Raw genomic sequence first — 20,570 nt, 5'->3', positions numbered from 1 at the left:
GTTCATGTATGAAAACGATGCTTAGCTCTCTGGTACAAACACAGGGAGCTCTCGCGATCTGGCCCATAGGCTGTAGTTTGCAGACCCTTGCCATAGTTGAACACCAGTCGCCCACACTGGATTTGCGGTGTTCGGGGTGGGAAGTCGCTCCGGGCTGCGAAGCACCTCGAGGGATCCCCCCAGCCCCCCGCCCCGTCCCGAACTCTCCCTCTGAGCCCAGCTATCCGCGGTTCATTGGCTCTCCCCGCGAGGCAGGTCTGGAAGGTCAAGAATGAGGCTCGGAGCTCTCTCGCGGAGCAAGGACGCCTTCGGGCTTCAGGACCACCCAGGGCGTCCAAAACTGCTGCCAGGGCTGTGCCCCCGCCCCCTGGCACTTTCCAGCTCCCCCTCCACGGCCGCTCTTCCTCCCTCTCGGCCCCCTCCAGCTCCTCCTCTGGCTCCTCCCCCTCCGCTCCTCCCCTTCCCTACATCTAGCCGCCGCGCTTTCCCGCTCCCGCAGCAGCAGCCCCCCGCGTCGCTGTCGCTGTCGCCTCCGCCACCACCTCCGCCACCGCGCGCCCCTCGGAGTCCCGCGCCCCACCATGCCCAACATCGTGCTGTTCAGCGGCAGCTCGCATCAGGACCTGTCCCAGCGCGTGGCCGACCGTCTGGGCCTGGAGCTGGGCAAGGTGGTCACCAAGAAGTTCAGCAACCAGGAGACCAGGTGGGGGCCACGCCGGCGGCCGGGCTAGGGAGAGCGCTGGGCACGCGGCTGCGGGGCCGGGTTGGGGGCCGGCGCCTGCCCCGGCCACCTCCGCGGCCGCCGCGCTCCCCCTTCCGGGGCGGGACGGTGGCAATGCGGCCTCCGCGCCCCCGCGCCATCGTCTGCGAAGAAGCCGAGGCGTGGCGCCGCGCGTCCCGGTGCGCGTCCCGGCTGTATCCCCGGCGGCAGGGCCTCGAGTCCTGGGACCGCGGCGATCCCGCGGTCCCGAGCCGCTCCCGGCCTCCCAGCGGCGCCGCCCGGCCTGGCGTCCCCATCCCGGAAGGGAGACGTCTGGGCGGTCACAGACCGTCGGGGAGAGAGTGGGCGAAGCGGGCGGGAACCGCATCGGGTCAGCGCGCGGTGGAGGGACGTCCTGGGTTGGCTGGTCCCAGTTTCCGCGTCCCTGCAAAGCTGAACCTCAGACCAGTGCGTGCGACTAAAGGTTTCTCCCGTCCCCAACTCCGGTTGCACAGTGGGTTTACCTGGGGACGGTCCGAACGCTGCTTCCCCCGACCTGCCCCCAAGGGTTTGATCCAACGGGCGGAGGATCAGCGATTTTACAGCTTCCCAGTTGACTCTCCTGAGCAGCCAGGGCGCAGACCACTGCGTTATCCAGAGCGTGGAGTTGTGCCAAGGTTTGAAAGACTGTGAGAACCCCAGGGCGCACGTGCTGGGCTCCCCTCTGCTCCCACTACTCTTGCTGCTTCAAAGACGATGGACTTTCAGCTTCCTTCTTGTTCTGGGACTCTGCTGTGTACAGCAACAATGCTGTGATTCGACTGTAACTTACACCCATTTCTCAAGCCCAGGAGAAGTGGTCGCCTCTGCTTGTGGGTCAGGTGGTGGCCATCCTCGGAAGCTGACCTGGAGGGCTCCTTTGTCCACCTGCCTGAGTCCACACAGCTCCTTGACTCATTTCAAATTGGTCTCATTTTTCCCCCTTCTTCCTCCAATATCTAGTACCGTTAACTGTCCACAGTTACTGATAATTTTTATATCTTTGGCAAAGATCCAATTTAACCAGCATTTTCTAGAAATGGTGCTGGAACAGTTGGACACCCATATGCTCAAAAAATATGAAATTCCATCCATACTTTTCACCATTTGTAAAAATTAACTTTGAAGTGGATCATAGACCTAAATGTAAAATCTAGAACTATAAAATTTCTAGGAGAAAATCTTGATGACTTAGGGTCAGGCAAAAATTTCTTAACGAGGAGTTATGTTAATACTGATGGGAAAGCTACTATTTTTTGGCAAGTCGGCTTTTTAGGATATGTGAATCTTATGTGACTTCTTCCAGGTGGCAAATTCCAGTTATGGCTCCGATGATAATATAAGTGAAGAAACATTGTGAATGAGTGGCAGGTGGACTTTAGCTAAAGAATTCCACTCTGCAGTGTTTAATGCAGTAGTCTGAGAGGATGGTCTAGGGCTCTGGAGAAGGATAGAGCTAGGTTTGAGTGTTGCAGTATTTTGCCAGTCTTGTTCAAGTTTCAGTCGCTTTAGGAACACAAGAAGAATAGTTTTTGTTCAGAAGGTGTCGTCATATAAGTAAAGGAGAAATTTCTTGATGAAGTGAATTTTGAAAGCAAGTGTGTTGCCCTTCCATGTACTCAGTGCAGCACGATCTTTTGCTAAGGAGCATGGTTAATCTAGATCAGTTCACTGCTAAGTCAGTGTTGAGTTTCTCCTAAGAATACCGCATGTGCCGTTGGGCAAAACTCACTCAGACATTGAGGTATGATTGTTTATACATTTGGTTCAAATATAAAGCAGACTCACTTTTATTTCGTTTTTGGTGTTTTATAACCATCACTTGATAATTAGAAATCGTGGGGCCTCCAAAACCACTCAGCATGAAGTTTGGGAATTGCCTATATAGCTACATTTTATGTTTTTAATATATAGAATATAAAAGGTTCACTGCCTGATTTTTCTCTTTTCCATGAACTGTACAAGTACAGAGCTTAATTTGAGACAGAGCGAGACTCCATCTCAAAAAATAAATAAATAAATTTTTATAAACAGCCCTCTCTGGACTGGGTACTGTGCTAGGAATCCAGCTTTTAACTGTGTGGTTGTAGAGAGGAGAAACTGAAGGGCAAAAGGAAGACAAAATTCTTTCAGTTCATTTAAGGGCCCTTTCTTGAATCTGTCACTGAACTAGGATCAGAAATCTGGTTTGCTGTCTCCTGGCCATCAATCCTCCCATTTTGCATTTTTTATACGCTACTTAACTGAACATAGAGCCTTCTAATTTTACCTTCTCATCCCTATATCATTTCAGATATGCAGGGAGAGGTCTGCTCCAGCTTCACTATAGACCATGGAAATTCCATGGTGACATCTTAGGACAGCAGGTGTCTAGATGTCTCTGTTGTAACATTTTACCCTGGTCAGTTAACCTGCTGGCAGAATCTTAAGCTATACTGTGAGACAAGGTTATACAAAGTTATACGAGGTTATCGGTTACCATGTAATAAATAAAGAGTTTAATGGCTTAAAACAGTAATTGTTGATTTGGCTTACAAATCTGCAATTTGGGAAGGGCTCAGTGAAGAAAACTTGTTTTTGCCCCATATGGTCACAGCTTGGTGGCTAACTGGGGCTGGAGGGTTCTTGAAGATGGCTCACATGACTGGTAAAAACTGGTAGCAAAAGTTGTTACTAGCTTTTGCCCAGGAGCTTGATTAGGAACCTCAGCTCCTCTTCCTGTAGACCTCTCCATGGGGCTGCTTGAGCTTCCTTATAGCATGGAAGCTGGGTTCTAAGAGCACATGTTCCAAAAACAGGACATTGAAGCCACCAGTCCATTAAGGACAGGGCTTGAAAGTTGGTGTATCATAACTTCTGTCATATGCTGTTGGGCAAGTACAGAGCCCTCCCAGATTCAAGGGCAGGAGACTAGACCCTGCTCCTTGATGGGAAAAGTGTTAAGAGTCTGTGGCTATCTTTTAGTTACCATGCCAGTTTATTTGCTTTTCAGCCTTTTTATTTGGGGGTCAATAAAGATCCTCTGGCGGAACGGCAAATAGATGCTGCCTTCTGGCCACAGTTTTTTGTTTTTTTGTTTTTTTTTTTTTTTTTTTTTTTTTTGAGACAGAGTCTCGCTCTGTCGCCCAGGCTGGAGTGCAGTGGTGGGATCTCAGCTCACTGCAAGCTCCGCCTCCCGGGTTCACGCCATTCTCCTGGCTCAGCCTCCCGAGTAGCTGGGACTACAGGCGCCTGCCACCTCGCCCGCTAGATTTGTATTTTTTTAGTAGAGATGGGGTTTCACCTGTTAGCCAGGATGGTCTCGATCTCCTGACCCCGTGATCCACCCATCTCGGCCTCCCAAAGTGCTGGGATTACAGGCTTGAGCCACCGCACCCGGCCTCTGGCCACAGTTTTTTAAAGACCTAGAATAAAGGTAGTCATGATCATCTTTTTGAGTAGAAGCAGGACTAGCTTTAGGGGAAAAGTTGCCATGGTGATGATATTCTCTGTCCTCCCCTGGACTGCTAGTCATATGAGAATTGAGGTTCCTGAGGAAAAACAGGCCAAAGAATCTAATCTTGTGGGATAAACGTCATAAGACCAGGAGTTGGCAAAGTTTTTCTGTAAAGGGCCAAATCGTAAATATTTTAGGCAGTGCTAGCACGCGTAGTCTCTGTTGCTGCTGTATCTTACAGTTCTGTAAATCCCCTTGCCTCAGTAATGTCTGTCACAGGTTAGCAGGGCTGCATTCTCTTCTGAAGCTCTAGGGGAGAATCTGTTCCCGTGCCTTTTCCAGTTTCTAGAGGCAGCCCACATTCCTTCACCATTGGCCTCTTCCACCTTCAATGTCAGCAACAAAATGTTGCTCTGACGCTGCTTCTGCTGTCTCCCTCTTGCATTTTTAAGGGCCCTGTGATTACAATGGGCCAATTTAAATAGTCCAGGATAATTTCCCCATGTTAAGGTCAGCTGGTGAGCAACCTGAATGCCATCTGCAAACTTATTTCCCCTTTGCCATATAAACTCACATATTCAAAGGATTAGGATGTAGACATCTTTAGGGGGCCATTATTCTGCCTACCACGCCATTCTTAACTCACAGGCCATAGAAAAACGGCCTGTGTGCTGTGTTTTGTCTACCTCCCAGCTATATAATACTGTACTTGATTTCTGCTGTAGTTCATTTTGTGCTGCTATAACAGAATACCGGAGACTGGCTAATTTACAAACAAAAGAAATTTATTTCTCACAGGTCTGGAGGCTGGGAAGTCCAATAGTGAGGGGCTGGCGTCTGGCAAAGGCGTTCTTGCTGCATCATCCCATGGCAGAAGGGTGGAAGGGCAAGAGAGCACACTTGAGAGACAGCAAGAGAGGGCCAAACTTGCTAATATAATAAACCCATTCTCATGATAATGAGCACACTGTAGCAATGATGACGTTAATCCATTTGTGAGGACAGAGCCCTCATGACCTGATCACCTCTTAAAGGTCTCACCTGTCAATACTCCTATACTGGGGATTAAGCTTTCAACACATGAACTTTAGGGAACACATTTAAACCACAGCAATTTCCAAATTAAGTTCATCTCATAGTTGATGTAATATTCACAAAGCAGTTAGATTTAGCTCCTTAGATCTTGAAATAGGAGGGAGCACATAGAACTCTTTCCGTCCCTCTCATCCTGTGAGGTTGGCATATTTTCATTCGTAGTAGAAGGCATGCAAGAAGATGTGTGAATGTTATCAAAACAATTTTCACAACATGTCAGCTTGAAAAATTTTATTTTTATTTTCCTTTAAAATTTTTTTTAGAGACGGGGTCTTGCTTACGTTGCCCAGGCTGGACTAGAACTCCTGGCTCAAACAATCCCCTTGCCTTAGTCTCTCAAGTAGCTGGGACTATGGGCGTGAGCCACCATGCCCAGCCTGTTTTTAACTTTTCATTAGGTGTAATTGGCTCTTTTTTTTTTTTTTTTTTTCACACGGAGTTTCACTTTTGTTGCCCAGGCTGGAGTGCAATGGTGCCATCCCGGCTCACTGCAACCTCCGCCTCCTGGGTTCAAGTGATTCTCCTGCCTCAGCCTCCTGAGTAGCTGGGATTACAGGCATGCACCACCACACTGGCTAATTTTGTATTTTTTAGTTGAGATGGGGTTTCTCCATGTTAGTCAGGCTGGTCTAGAACTCCAGACCTCAGGTGATCCGCCCACCTCAGCCTCTCAAAGTGCTGGGGTTACAGGTGTGAACCACTGCGCCCAACCTTATTTGACTCTTTTAAGAAAACAATTGTATTGAGTATCTGATAGCAGGAGAAGGGAGAAGGATAATTCTTCATGTTCCTCATTTGTAATTTTAAAATATTTCATTTTGGGATGAATACATTTACAGACAATTCTGCTGTAACATGACATATGTATTCCTACAAATTACCATGCTATGCAAAATCAGGCAATCCAAAACCACAGGGCTGATGAGAAAAATGGAGTTAGGGACATAACATTCAAAACCTTCCTCAGTGACCCATTACAAACCATAGGAATGTTATACAGGTTGACTATCCCTTATCACAAATGCCTGGGACAACAAGTATTTCAGATTTTTAAATTCTTATTTTTACTTTTTTGCATTTTGGAATATTTCTATTGTACTCACTGGTTGGGCATTCCAAATCTCCAAAAATCCAAAATACAAAATGCTCCAATGACCATTTCCTTTGAGCATGATGTCGGCACTCAAAGTTTCAGATTTCAGAATTTTGGATTAGGGATCCTATCAAAATGATAAAACACTGACATGTATTACATGTTCAGAAAATATTAGTTGGGTGCATTGGCTCAGGTCTGTAATCCTAGCACTTTGGGAGGCTGAGGTGGGCGGATTACTTGAGGTCAGGAGTTCGAAACCAGTCTGGCCAACATGGCAAAACCTGTCTCTACTAAAAATACAAAAATTAGCCAGGTGTGGTGGTGTGTGCCTGTAATCCCAGCTACTCGGGAGGCTGAGGCAGGAGAATCACTTAAATCCGGGAGGCAGAGGTTACAGTGAGCTGAGATGTCACCACTGCACTCCAGCCTGGGCAACAAAGTGAGAAAAAAAAATTACATAAATACTACGACAGAGATGGCATTTTCCATTGAAAAATGCCTGAGGTTTAGGGTTCTCTGAAATGACGTGAAAAGTTGTGACACCAAATGTGAATGAGTGTGGCTCGTTGTCCTCGAGGTGTGTACATGGGTATGTTTGTGTATTTCTAAGTGGCTTCATTCAGCTGGGTACAGTGCAGTTTTCTGCAGCCTCGGGATAAGAGGTTGTGCATAAGAAAACACGAAATTCATGCTATGCTCAAATTGTTCCAAATAATATCAATCATTGAAAGAAATTTCCCTTTTCAAAACATAGCAGAGCTGACCATCGTCTTGGTTTGGACGAAGAGCTCTGCGAAGGACATGCCTGAGCACACAGCACTATTTTCTGTTTCTTCTCACCAAAGGAATATACCAGGGATGAGCTGGCTCTCCCTCTCATGTTGGACATCCAGAATTCTGTACCTGGAAATACAGAAACTTCCAGACATGCAATTTTCAAAAACTTAGCTGCTATTTACTCTTTCTCCAGAAGCTATGTGAGGATGCCAACCAGCAAAACAAGGAAGTATACCAAGAAAGAGGATACGGAAAATGGCAAATGGAGTGCAGGAGAGGGGGCAGGGAATCCCCGGATGGCAGCTGTGCACAGGCAGAGAGATAACCCAGGCCTGCCACCCCTGGGAGGGATGCCTGCAAGATGATGAAATGCAGATGGGACTTGAGGCCTCTGACATTGGGAGATTTTGATTGTTAGTGAAGGGTTTAGGGTGGAATCTGGATTCAGGATTCAGAAAACTTAGCAGATAAAAAGGTAAGAGAATGACCTCCAGGGAAAATAAAAAGAAAAGATGTGCATGAAAAGAAAATATAAACATTTGTTTAAGTTTGTTGCATGGCAGAGCTCTGAGCAGCATTTGTGCAGTTAAAAACGTAGAGTCAATCTTTAATGTGCATATTGATCTATATTGGGATGATGGCGAGATGGGAAGTTTGCATTGCAAGTGATGGAACTGAATGGAAATAGTTCAATCCTCATCTTCCATAGTGAGAAGTCAATACACTTCGCCCAAAATGAAAAATCAAGACACAGCAATACACACATATTAGCTAGAATTGAAGGAAAATATCTAAAAACCCTATCAAGAGTTGAAATTGGTGGCCTCTGGGCACTTTCTCTGTTATAAGTCTTACAGAATGGTTTGAATTTTTTAAGCAATATGACTGTATAACTTTAATAAAAAACTAAAACTAAATATAGTATTTTGCAGAAAAGAGTTAACATAGCAAGCCTGAGACTTAGGCCTGTTTGCAAGGTTGGCCCTTGGCTGGTCTCTGGGAGCTTAGATTTTGCAAGGGTACCCACCATTTCCCGTAAGAATGGCTCACTGCATAAACTCTTAAACAATTGATAAACAATGTGGTTCATGCTGAATGCCTGTGAGTCTGACATTTTGGTATGTGCTAGGCAGAGGGTGCTTATATGACCAGCCCACAATACAAACCCTGCGACTTGAGTCTCTAAGCAGCTTCCCTGGTAGAGAGCCCTTCACACGTGTTGTCACAGCTCACTACTGGGGCATTAAGCTCTACCTCTGACTCCCCTTGGGGAGGAGTCTTGGAAGCTTGCACCCTGTTTCCCCCATCTTCACCCCATGCACCTTTTCCCTTTGCTGAGTTTGCTCTGTGTCCTTTCCCTGCAATAAATCACAGCCATGAGTGTAACTATTAGGCTGAGTCCGATAAGTCATCCTGGTGATCATCAAACCTGGGGGTGGTCTCAGGGATGCCCGAGATGCAAATATGCTTCAATATGAACCGATGGCAGTTTTCTTTTCCTAGCGTGGAGATTGGTGAAAGTGTGAGAGGGGAAGATGTCTACATCATCCAGAGTGGCTGCGGGGAAATTAACGACAATCTGATGGAGCTCCTCATCATGATCAATGCCTGCAAGATCGCGTCATCATCCAGGGTGACTGCTGTGATCCCGTGTTTCCCATATGCCCGACAAGATAAAAAAGACAAGGTAGGAGAGGTGTGTCCTGCCCTAGAAGCCTGTTCTGGGCCACTGTCAATGTTGTTTTTCCTCATTTATCCCTTTGATTAGAATTATCTGGAAAATGTTGGCTTTTTCCTTTGATGATCAAATATGTATGCTTCCTCATTTCGTTTGTTGAAGGTTTGGCTTTGAACCTATCCTGACGTTAATATTCAAATAAATAGGTAATGCATATTTTTGCAGGTATTAAAATACCATTATTGTCCTTGTTATAATGAAATTATTGTATGTCTTTGTGGTGGTGGATAGAACTAAATACACACACACACATGCATAAAAGTACAAGTCAAACTGGAGCATATCTGAATCAGATCACTGGATTGTATCAATTTTGGGGTCCTGGCTGTGATACTGTGTTATAGTTTTACAAGACGTTACCACAGGGAACTAGGTAAAAGGTTCACAGGATCTCTGCGTTGTTTTATACAACTGCATGTCAATCTACAATTCCCCCAAAATAAAAAGTTTAATTAAAAAAAAACCCCGTGATCTCTTTTTAACCTTTTAAAAAGAATAGAAATAGTATCATTGAATTATGTTTTTCACAACATTAGCATCAGAGGAGGCTCTGTGAGTCTTTAGAAAAAAATGGAAGAAAATGTGATTGCCTTTGAGAGCAAATCTTTGCCTTTGAGAGCAACAGAGAAATCAGAGGTTGAGAAGAACTTTGAAGGAGATTGTATTCGTTTTCTAGGGCTGTCGTAAGAAATTACACAAACTCCATGGCTTAAAAGAGCAGAAATTTTTCCCTCACAGTTTCAGAGTCCCAGAAGTGTGAAATCAAGGAATGGACAGGGGCACGCTCCCTCTGAAGTCTGTAAGGGAGGATGCTTCCTCACTTCTTCTAACTTCTGGTGTCTCCTTGCATTCCTTGGCTGTGGCTACATCACTCTGGTCTCTGCCTCTCTCTTCACCTGGCCTCTTCCCTGTGTCTCTTCTCTGTTTCTTATAAGGACACTGTCATTGGATTTCAGGCCTAACCTAATCCAGAATGAACTCAACTTAATCTTTACATTGGTTATATTTGCAGAGACTCTATTTCCAAAATGAGGGCACATGCTGAAGTTGTGGGTGGACATGAGTTTTGGGGGGATATTGTTTGACCTACTACAGTGGTCAATTCCCAGCTCTTGTCCGTTCCATAATTTATGGATAGATAGATGTTCAGCCGAGCTCAGAGAATCCTGCCAGTTTGCAAGACACACTGCTGTTCTCTGATTTGGTAACTCAGTGCAAGAAAAGTTTTCCCCAATATGCCACTTTTTATCTCCATAATTCATTTCTGAAACAACACAGATTTCTGAAGCAGCACACAAGATCCCCTCATATTTGAAAAAAATCCCTTTATAAATTTGAATTCATATACCAAAGTCCCCCTGAATTTTAATCCCAGCCTCCTCAAGTCATGGTTTCCATTCCCTGTCTTGAAGATGGCCAATGAGTTAATTTCTCACCTAAAATCTAATTAGAAGGGTCCACATCCTTTATCTGTAAATGGCTATATGGTCTCTGTTGCAACTACTCAACTCTGGTTGTACTTCAAAAAGAGCAATAGACAATATGTAAATGGATGGGTATGGTGTGTTCCAATAAAACTTTATTTATGAATACTGAAATGTGAATTTCATATTATTTTCACATGCCTTGAAATATTATTTTGAATTTTTTCAACCATTTAAACATGTGAAAGCCATTATTAGCTCACAAGCAGTACCAAAACAAGTGACTGGTGGCTGGTAGTAGCTGATTGGCCTACAGTCCACAGTTTGCCAACCACTGTATTAGACCACTGATAGATTTTGTGTGTGTGTGTGTGTGTGTGTGTGTGTGTGTGTGTGTTTATGATCTAAACTTGACCTTGGGCAGCCAAAACCTTAGGTCACATACACTGCTATGAAGCTGTATCCTCCCACTAGCTATTTGTATAGCTCCTTTTATTTTAAACTTGATTCTAGAGTTTTATGTGTATTTTTAGCTGTTAAGTTTCAATTTTCTAATTTTGTCCCATTGGTATAATCTGTTGTCCTAGCTATTCTTCCCATCTGTATGTTTCCACAGGATTGTTTAGCATCTTTCTCCTTGTCCATGTCATAGAAGAGCTAGTTTTCTGCCATTATTTCTTCCTTCCTTGTGGTTTAGTAAATTCTCACATTGTAGCTGGTTTTTTGTTGTTTGTTTGTTTGTTTGTTTGTTTGTTTGTTTTTGAGACAGAGTCTCACTCTGTTGCCCAGGCTGAAGTGCAGTAGCACAATCTCAGCTCACTGCAACCTCTGCCTCCCAGGCTCAAGTGATCCTCCTGCCTCAACCTCCTGAGTAACTGGGACTACAGGTGTACACCACCACGCCTGGCTAATTTTTGTATTTTTGGTACAGATAGGGTTTCACCATGCTGGCCAGGCTAGTCTCGAACTCCTGACCTCAAGTGATCTGCCCACCTTGGCCTCCCAAAGTGCTGGGATTACAGGCGTGAGCCACCACACCCAGCCTGTAGCTGTATTTTTAATCAAGCTCTTTCACTCTCAATAGATTTTATATTTTGTATTTGGCCCTAAGATATTGAATATATTGTAACTTCTTTAGAAAATTACTCCTTTTATCATTATACATGCCCTCCTCCACTGTTAGGTGATTTGTAACCCCATATTCCTCTTTAAGTGATAAAATATTGGAAGCTCTACATTTTTGTTAGCACATATCTGATTTGTGGTGACCTCTTTTTAAAAGTTGTATTTTCAAAATGTTTTCTTATTTGAGTTGGAAAAACTAGCACTGTTTTTTCGCCACTCCTTCTATTGTAGGAGGTGTGATGCAGTCCAGCCTCCATCCCCTAGTTGCACGTAGTGCTCCCAGCCACTGCTAACAAGAAGAATCCTATGGATTTCTGGAACTGCAGTGGCTGTAACTGTTGTTTTTTGTTTTGTTTGAGATGGAGTTTCGCTCTTGTTGCCCAGGCTGGAGTGCAATGGCGCCATCTCGGCTCACTTCAACCTCTGCCTCCCGGGTTTAAGGATTCTCCTGCCTCAGCCTCTCAAGTAGCTGGGAAGTATGCGCCATGACGCCTGGCTAATTTTTTGTATTTTTAGTAGAAACGGGTTTCACCATGTGGGCCAGGATGGTCTCGAACTCCTGGCCTCAAGTGATCTGCCCACCTCAGCCTCCCAAAGTGCTGGGATTACAGGCATGAGGCACCGCACCTAGCCGGCTTTAACCGTTTTGTGGAACTGTGTTGTCTAACTAGCTAGTAGCAGTTTTCCTGATGTTAGACAGTTAAATGTGTTTTCCATTTTGGCCCGTTGTGAAAACATGTTTATTTTCTTTCTTCTACCCTTTCTTTAATCACTTTGCTGTAAGTGTGTTTCTTGGTAATAACATTGTAGCTGCTTTTAATTTTTTATCCCAGTCAGACAATTCCATGACTTTCTGAGCTTAACTGCGGATGGAAGAGAGGTCTTTCATCATCAACCACACATAAGCAGGGCCGCTGATAACATTTGAGAGACAGTGTGTGTAGTGGCTTAGGAAGTCGTGTGGTTTCTCGTTAGAGAACACAGCTAGGAAAGAAGTAATCACAGTGGGGTGTATTAGTTTCCTAGCACTGTTATAACAAATTACCACAAACTGGGTGACTTAAAACAACAGAAATATGTTCTCTTAAGTGCTAGAGGCCAGAAGTCCAACATCAAGGTGTTGGCAGAGGAATATTCCTTTTGGAGGCTTCAGGGGAGGCTCCTCCTTCCTTGCCTCTTCCAGCTCCTGGTGACTGCCAGCCTTGAGGCCACATCACTCTAATCTCTGCTGGAATCTGCGCATGGCCTTGTCTTTTGTCCCCATCAGATCTCTCGCTCACTCTCACATTTTCAATTTTCTTTTTAGAGACAGAGCCTCACTTTGTCACCCAAGCTGAAGTGCAGTGGCACAATCTTAGCTCACTGCAGCCTCAAACTTCTGGGCTCAAGTGATCCTCCCACCACAGCCTCCCAAGTAACTGGGACTACAGGTGCACACCACCACACCTGGCTAATATTTTTTGCTTTTTGTAGAGGTGTGTCTCACTGTGTTGCCCAGGCTGGTCTCGAATTCCTGGGCTCAAGAGATCCTCCTGCCTTGGCCTTCCAAAGTGTTAGGATTAAAAGCATGACCACCACACCTGGCATCTCTCTTTAAAGGATACATGAGGTAGCATCTAGGGCTCACCTGAATAATCCAGGATAATCTCGCCATCTCAGGATCCTCAATGTCATCACATCTGCAAAAACCTTCTTTCCAAATAAAGGTAACATTTACAGGTTCCAGGGATTGGGCTCTGATATTTTTGGGGCCACCATTCAGCTCACTCCAGGAGGCCTTAAAGGAAGTCACTGATGTGTTAAGAGACAAATAGTTTAAGGACACTTTGGGCTTTGAGCTAGTACATATCATTTATCATCTAGGCCAGGATGCTTTCAAGATTGAAAGGGAGCTCTATGGATAACTGTGCTAGGAAACAGGTGTCTGCCTAGACTGTCCTGGGCAAGTGACATAGGGCCACCCTCTCTATAGCCTCTGGACTGACCTTGGAGGTAGCCAAGACACATAAGCTGTCCTGACACCGTTATTTCTGACGTGTCTGTGTAGTCAGTGCGACTCATATTATAGTGAGGAGACAATTTTGTTCTTTCCCCAAACTTCTGAAAGAGGAATTCTTAATTCTTAATTTTATCTATTATTTGAGGTGTGCCTTTGCTTTATTTTTTTTGAGATGGAATCTCGCTCTGTCACCCATGCTGGAGTACAGTGGCACAGTCTTGGCTCACTGCAACCTCTGCCTCCAGGGTTAAAGCAATTCCCCTGCCTCAGCCTCCCAAGTAACTAGGATCATAGGTGTGCACCACCACACCTGGCTAATTTTAGTATTTTTAGTAGAAATGGGGTTTCGCTATGTTGGCCAGGCTGGTCTCGAACTCCTGACTTCAAATGATCTGCTCACCTCGGCCTCCCAAAGTGCTGGTATTACAGGTGTGAGCCACCATGCCTGGCCCACCTTTGCATTTTTTAAATGGCTGATAATACTTTTCCCAACTATTCCTTCCTTACCTTGGATCACATGGGTTGGCTTTGTACCGAGAAACTGTACTTCGGTGAGGGGAACAGTATTTAGTAAGCACCTAAGAGAGATGGCCGGAGCCTGTTAGCATACTTCATCTCTTAGAATCTCTTAGACAAGTGCTACTGTTTACCAGTACAGGTTAATGATGAGGAGACCAAGCATGATTGGGTGGGGATGAGGGGTAGGGGAATGCACTTCTACCTTTTTGCTTCATTTAGGAAGGCATAAAGCCATGTGGTGTTAGATTGTGATGAGAAGCTGTGGCCTACACTTGATCTCTCATCCCAGAAAGAAAATTCTCCTGCACAGCCACAGGAGGAGCTCTGGGCAGCCCTCCGAGACTTTCTGTTGTGTTTTTTCCTTCCCTTAGGACTGTATTACCTATGACGTCTAATGACAATGAAATTCTGTGTAACTGCTCTACTTGGAATTCCTTGCAAAGAAGCCCAGAAAAAAAAATCTAGAAGCTTTTAACCAGATTCAAAGCTGGTTTTGTTTTTTTCTGTAAACCTTGTTGCTGCTTTTTAAGCAAGCCCTGCACATATGTAACATTTTATTTGGGGTTTTCTTTGTATGTACAAGACACCAGGGACAGATTCTGACAGCGAAGGAATGGTTTCATAAATTAGGACACATCCATACAATATAATATTAACATAGAAAAATGATGATGATGTAATATTAATTGTAAAAGACATGGTGCCAAGTGGTCTGAGCTCTGGCATTGAGAATCAAGTAGGCTCAGATTTGAATTCCAGCACCATTATTTACTCAGTTTGTCCTTTGTAAAAGTTACTTAAACTATCTGTATCTTTAGTTTCCTTATCTGTAAATTAAGTACAGCACTAGCTACTATTTTTGAAGTACCTACCATATCATAATACATGAGTGGGCAAGCTTTTTCTGAAAAGAGCTGAATGTCATTTTGGATGCCATTTTGGATGTCAATGTCAGTGGGCCACTGGGTCTATTGCAGCAGCTCCACTCTGCCATTTTAGTGTGAAAGCAGCCATTAGTCAATGCGTACATGAATGGGTATGGCTGTGTTCCAATAAAACTTTATGTGCACTGAAATCTGAACCTCATATAATCTTCAGATGTCACAAAATATTGTTCTGCTTTTGATTGTTTTTCAACCATTTAAAGACTTAAAAACCATTCTTAACTCACAGGTTACGCAAAAACAGGCCGTGGGCTAAGTTTGGCCCATGGATTCTAATTTGCCGGTCCCTGCTATAGAACACACTCAATAACTGCTGGTTCCCTTCCCTGGTAAAAACAGTAGGTTGGGCTGGGCACGGTGGCTCACACATGTAATCCCAGCACTTTGGGAGGCCGAGGTGGGCAGATCACCTGAGGTCAGGAGTTCGAGAACAGCCTGGTCAACATGGTGAAACCCCATTTCTACTAAAAATGCAAAAATTAGCCAGGTATGGTGGCACGTACCTGTAATCCCAGCTACTCAGGAGGCTGGGGCAGGAGAATTGCTTGAACCCAGGAGGCAGAGATTGTAGTGCAGTGAGCTGAGATCTCACCACTGCACTCCAGCCTGCGTGACAGAGCAAGACTCCATCTCAAAAGGAAAAAAAAAAAAAAAAGAAAAAAAAGTAGATTGTGGGCAAGGCTGGGAATAATGACTTCTGAGGCGGTAAATGACTTGTAGTTTGGGGATTTCTTTTTTCTTTTTTCAAAATCATTTTCAAGATCATGTTCTCTTTTCAATAAAATTTTCTTTTGTTTCCTTTTTTGTACCAGAGAAATTGAGAACAGTTTTTCCTGATGTGAATTTCTACAGTCTTGTAATTTTTTTTAAACCCTCAAATTTACACTTTTCGAAAGGCAATATTTGATGCATTGAATAACATCTGGAATAGCCTGGGACTCTGTCATGATTGGGCTGACTTGCAAAACATTTGACTTTTATGCATTTTTCACTAGGGGAGCTGAATGTTTTACTTTTGGCTACTGTACCTTGACTCTACCTTTGTTTCAATGCTGTACTTTTCTTTGTATAGGCTAGCAAGTCAGTTAACTAGGAAATCATTTTTCCTGCAAGATTCAGTTGGGTATGAGCCGAACTCTGAGACACAGAACAAAAACCAAACTTGTAAACAAGGTGTGAAGAAGAAAATCAGAAAGTGTGAATTTAGAAATTACCCTGTGGTTTGGATCCCAGAAGTTAAGAAACACTGGATGCCACTGAGGAGAGATGAGAAGGGAGGATTCTTTTTGCTGGCGCCTTAGTCTGTGCTGCTGTAACAAAATACCACACACTGGGTAATTTATAAAGAACAGAAATATTCTTTGGTGCCGGGCGTGGTGGCTCACGCCTGTAATCTCAGCACTTTGGGAGGCCGAGGCGGGCGGATCACCTGAGGTCCGGAGTTGGAGACCAGCCTGACCAACGTGGAGAAACCCCATCTGTACTAAAAGTACAAAATTAGCCGGGCGTGGTGGCACATGCCTGTAATCCCAGAGACTCGGGAGGCTGAGGCAGGAGAATTGCTTGAACCTGGGAGGTGGAGGTTGCGGTGAGCTGAGATCATGCCATTGCACTCCAGCCTGGGCAACAAGAGTGAAACTCCGTCTCAAAAAAAAAAAAAAAAGAAATACTCTTCGAACGTGTGTCCTGGAGTGGGGAAAAAGGACAAAAACGTATTTTCTCATAGTCCTGGAGACTGGAAGACCAAGACCAAGCACCGGCATTTGGTGTCTGTTACGGGCTGCGTCCTCCAGAGGGAAGAATGCTGTGTCCTTACATGACAGAAGACGGAAGGGCAAGTTTGCAAAATGCTGCTTGAAGCCTCCGTTAGAAGGACCTTAATCCCGCTCTCAAGGGAGCAGCCCTCAGGGCCGAATCACCTTTTAAAGGCCCCACCTCTTAATCCTATCACATTGGCAACACCTGAATTTTGGAGGGGACCATTCAACCCGTAGTAACTGATTCGACAATTGTAGGAGAAGCACAAAATTGATTAGCGTTGCAAATCAGGTTCTATTACAAAGCAGTTGTAACAACTGATTTGCTTTTTTTATTATCCTGGAACTTTGTTACACTAAATAATTCTCACAATTAGTGAGGCTAATGAGTAAGCCTTGGACATTTAGTGTTAATCTGTTAGTAAATATTTATTGAAGAACTATCAAATGCAGAGTGTGGAACTGTGTTCTGCGGATGATGTGAAAATCTCCAAAACCAATTGTTTGCCCTTGAGGGATGTATTCTAATTGTGAACTATGACATTTGTACATATAATATATCCGAACATCTATCTTTCAGCAGGTATCACAAGGCAGTCCCAAATGCTAGGGCCAAATGCTTCCCAATTCTGTGCCCCCTTAGAAAGGAGAGATGATTCCTGGAGTTCTGCCTTAAAATTAGGAGATTTGAACCAGACCTGGAGGTTCAAACACATTGGCTCGGCGGAGGCAGTGGAATAGGGACAAGGCAGGCATGTGGGTATAATGGCCAGACTTCAAGTGTTTTCTAGAGGAGGAAGAGCAACCCCAAGGCCGACTTCAGGGAGGCTTCCTGAAGCAGAGGTGTAGGAAACGAGCTGTTCCTAGGAGGCTGCAGCCAGACTAGCCAGAGAACTTGAGAGAATAAAGCTGAGAAAATTCGATTTTATCCCAAAAGCAACGTGGAATGTAGTACAGGGGAGTAAATAGTGAAAACATGAGTTATGATCTCTAATTAGTGGAGAAGATTGAAAAAATAAAAAAAAACAAGAAAAAAAATATATATATTTTTGAGATGGAGTCTCACTTTGTCACCCAGCCTGGAGTGCAATGGCGCAATCTCCGCTCACTGCAACCTCCGCCTCCCAGGTTCAAGCGATTCTCCTGCCTCAGCCTCCCAAGTATCTGGAACTACAGGCATGCGTCACCACACCTGGCTAATTTTTTGTGTTTTTAGTGGAGACGGGGTTTCACTGTGTTAGCCAGAATGGTCTAGATCGTCTTACCTTGTGACCCACCTGCCTCAGCCTCCCAAAGTGCTGGGATTACAGGCGTGAGCCACCGTACCCCATATATACCTATTTTTAATGATAGAATACATATTTCTTTTTAAAAAGTGCTATATTCGGGAAAACACAAATAATCTGTTAACATTTTTTATGTAATTCCTTCCTGCATGTGTTTTTACATGAATATACTGTGTGTGTGTGTGTGTGTGTGTGTGTGTAACAAAGATCATTTGAATGAAATCTTTTTTTAAGCTTTTCTTTTTTGTGGCTCATATATAGAAATACTGTTGTTTACACAAAATGCTGAACGCCACCTAGGTCTAATCATGTGTCTGTATAATCTCTTGAATTTCTTCAATGTGGGCAGTTGTATTGTCCATAATTTGTGATGTGGAAACCAAAGCTATAGAGAAGTTAGGTAATTTTACAAAGAATGTAATGTCAGTAAATGACACTAAGTATGAAATTAAATAGTAACTATTATCAATCCCCTTACAGTATTCATTCTTTGACCTTGTTTTTTTCCATTGTAATAGTGTTAGCATCCAACTGTTGGCACATGAATTCCTCTTTAATAGCTGGACTTCTTTTAGCCTCTGGCTGTGTGAGGGTCTCTTGGCCTCAGTGATCTCACATGTGCCACTCGGTCCTTCTAGAACACTATTCTCCTCGCCTTTGCTAAACTTGCCTTAAAAACGATTTCCTCAGAGGGACCGCTAATAATGATCTTGTTTAAACTTTATGTCCTTCCTACTACTATCATCTCACTCTCTCGGTACCTTTTATTTCTACACACTTACCATGATTTCAGTTATACATATTGTGACATTACATGTACATGTACATGTGTTTAACTGTTTGCTTCTTTTATACTTGTTCTCTATACCCAGCGTCAAGCACTTAGTTTTGCAGTGGTATATGTAAATAGTAAATGTTTGCTGAATAAGATGGAACGAATATATCTTTTGCTATTACAACATGTATAATTTTCTTTTTGATGCTTCGTTAATTGCATCTATGATTTATCTTTCTCATGTACGTCCTAGTGGGAGGAATCTAACAGTATCCATCTTTTCCTGTTATAAAATTAATGTTCTTATTTTTAGAGTCGTGCCCCAATTTCTGCAAAACTTGTGGCCAATATGCTGTCGGTGGCCGGGGCGGATCACATCATCACCATGGACCTGCATGCCTCTCAGATACAGGTATCTGTGTTTTCCTTTTGCAAATGGTTAATCAAGTCTGTTAATTAAATAATCTTAGAAGAGGTAACCTTACTTGTGTTTGAGTTTATATATGGCTACTCTCTTGGATTTTTGTCTTTACTAAACTTGGAAATATAATTTGATATTAGTACTTCCAGTCTCTATCACCACCTTGCCCCCCAATCAGTTTTGGAGGAGTGGGGATGGCTTTTTGGTAGTAAGCTCTATATAGTTCCATCTCAGCTTATGGAAAATAATTAGAACGGTGGAGTCATAATATACATTTTTTAACTTCTTCATAACTTATGTTCTTTGTCTCTAAAACAGGCCAAATTATACTATGCCACTTTGTGTTATATAATGAACGTGAAGTATTTGATTTATAATAAATACCTAAGAGACAACAAGCCTTTTCCCTCACTGTCCTGCATAGCCATTCTATTCCTCAGAATATAGGCCATCATAAGACAATAGAATATGTCCCAAAAGACAGAATGGACTGAAATACGCCCCTATAACATATCTGTCTTTTGATTAGTTCCATTTAAAATTAACAATAGGGAGTCTGTTATAAAAGCTTCTTTTGAACAAAAAATGCAAATGTTATTTAATGAAAGCAATTATTGTTTAAAAAATAAAGGAAAAAACAAAACAAAACAAAACCCTGCAACATGACACTCACTTCTCCCTTAGGGATTCTTTGATATTCCTGTGGATAATTGTATGCGGAGCCCGCAGTCCTGCAGTGGATTCGGGAAAACATTGCCGAGTGGAAGAACTGTATCATTGTTTCACTGACGCAGGGGGAGCAAAAGGTATCATGCAGGCTACACCTTGCAGATTTCTCCATCTGCTGATTGGTTTTTCCTTTTGCCATGTAATAGATAAGGAAGCATGCTGTAAATAACTTAAAACTTTGTTTTGCTAATGAGCAAGTAAGTAGACCACAGGCTTCACTTCCAAAGCAGAAACCCATCATCTTTGTTAATATTTCATCATTCAGGAAAGAGAAAATATACACAGAGACACACATACACAATAGGTATATATTGGTTTCTTTGTTTTCAGCAAAGGGTAGATGTGTTTGAGGTTTTTTTAAGTTATTGTTTTTGATTTATAAAAGTAATGAGCCTAATTGGAAAAAGAAGCCTTTTAATTAACAGCACTGGGAAATGGAAGCCAAAATAGAACAAATTTTTTTAAAAGAAATCTCTGTACATAGAATACCAAGAAAGGGAAATATCTGAGACCAAGAAATAAAGCAGAGGCTGAAAGCCATGGCCAGGTGGCTTGGGGGATGGGCATCAGATCCAGGAAGAGTCTGGTGGCTTGGGTTTTAATGGTCACGTGGAAACCCCCATAAAGAAGGAAGCTAAAGCCAGGCACGGTGATGTATGCCTGTAATCCTAGCACCTTGGAAGGCCGAGGCGGGAGAATCACTTGAGCCA

The 20,570-nt window shown here is 43.5% G+C and overlaps 1 protein-coding gene across 1 annotated transcript in view; it reads left to right on the top strand.

Moving 5' to 3' along the window:
* The first annotated feature begins 436 nt into the window (after positions 1–436).
* PRPS2 (phosphoribosyl pyrophosphate synthetase 2) overlaps positions 437–20,570 on the top strand; it is a 33,914-nt gene continuing 13,780 nt past the window's right edge. Inside the window, 5 exon segments of the mRNA XM_033201087.1 lie at positions 437–703; positions 8,647–8,830; positions 19,024–19,122; positions 19,816–19,840; positions 19,843–19,937. Of these exon segments, the coding sequence (XP_033056978.1) occupies positions 582–703; positions 8,647–8,830; positions 19,024–19,122; positions 19,816–19,840; positions 19,843–19,937 (525 nt within the window). The 5' untranslated portion in view covers positions 437–581.

Source organism: Trachypithecus francoisi, unplaced genomic scaffold, assembly GCF_009764315.1.
Source record: "Trachypithecus francoisi isolate TF-2019V2 unplaced genomic scaffold, Tfra_2.0 Lachesis_group6, whole genome shotgun sequence".
NCBI classification, from domain to species: Eukaryota; Metazoa; Chordata; class Mammalia; order Primates; family Cercopithecidae; genus Trachypithecus; species Trachypithecus francoisi.
Note: the sequence above shows the minus strand (reverse complement) of the source record. Positions and strands in the feature narration are given on the sequence as shown.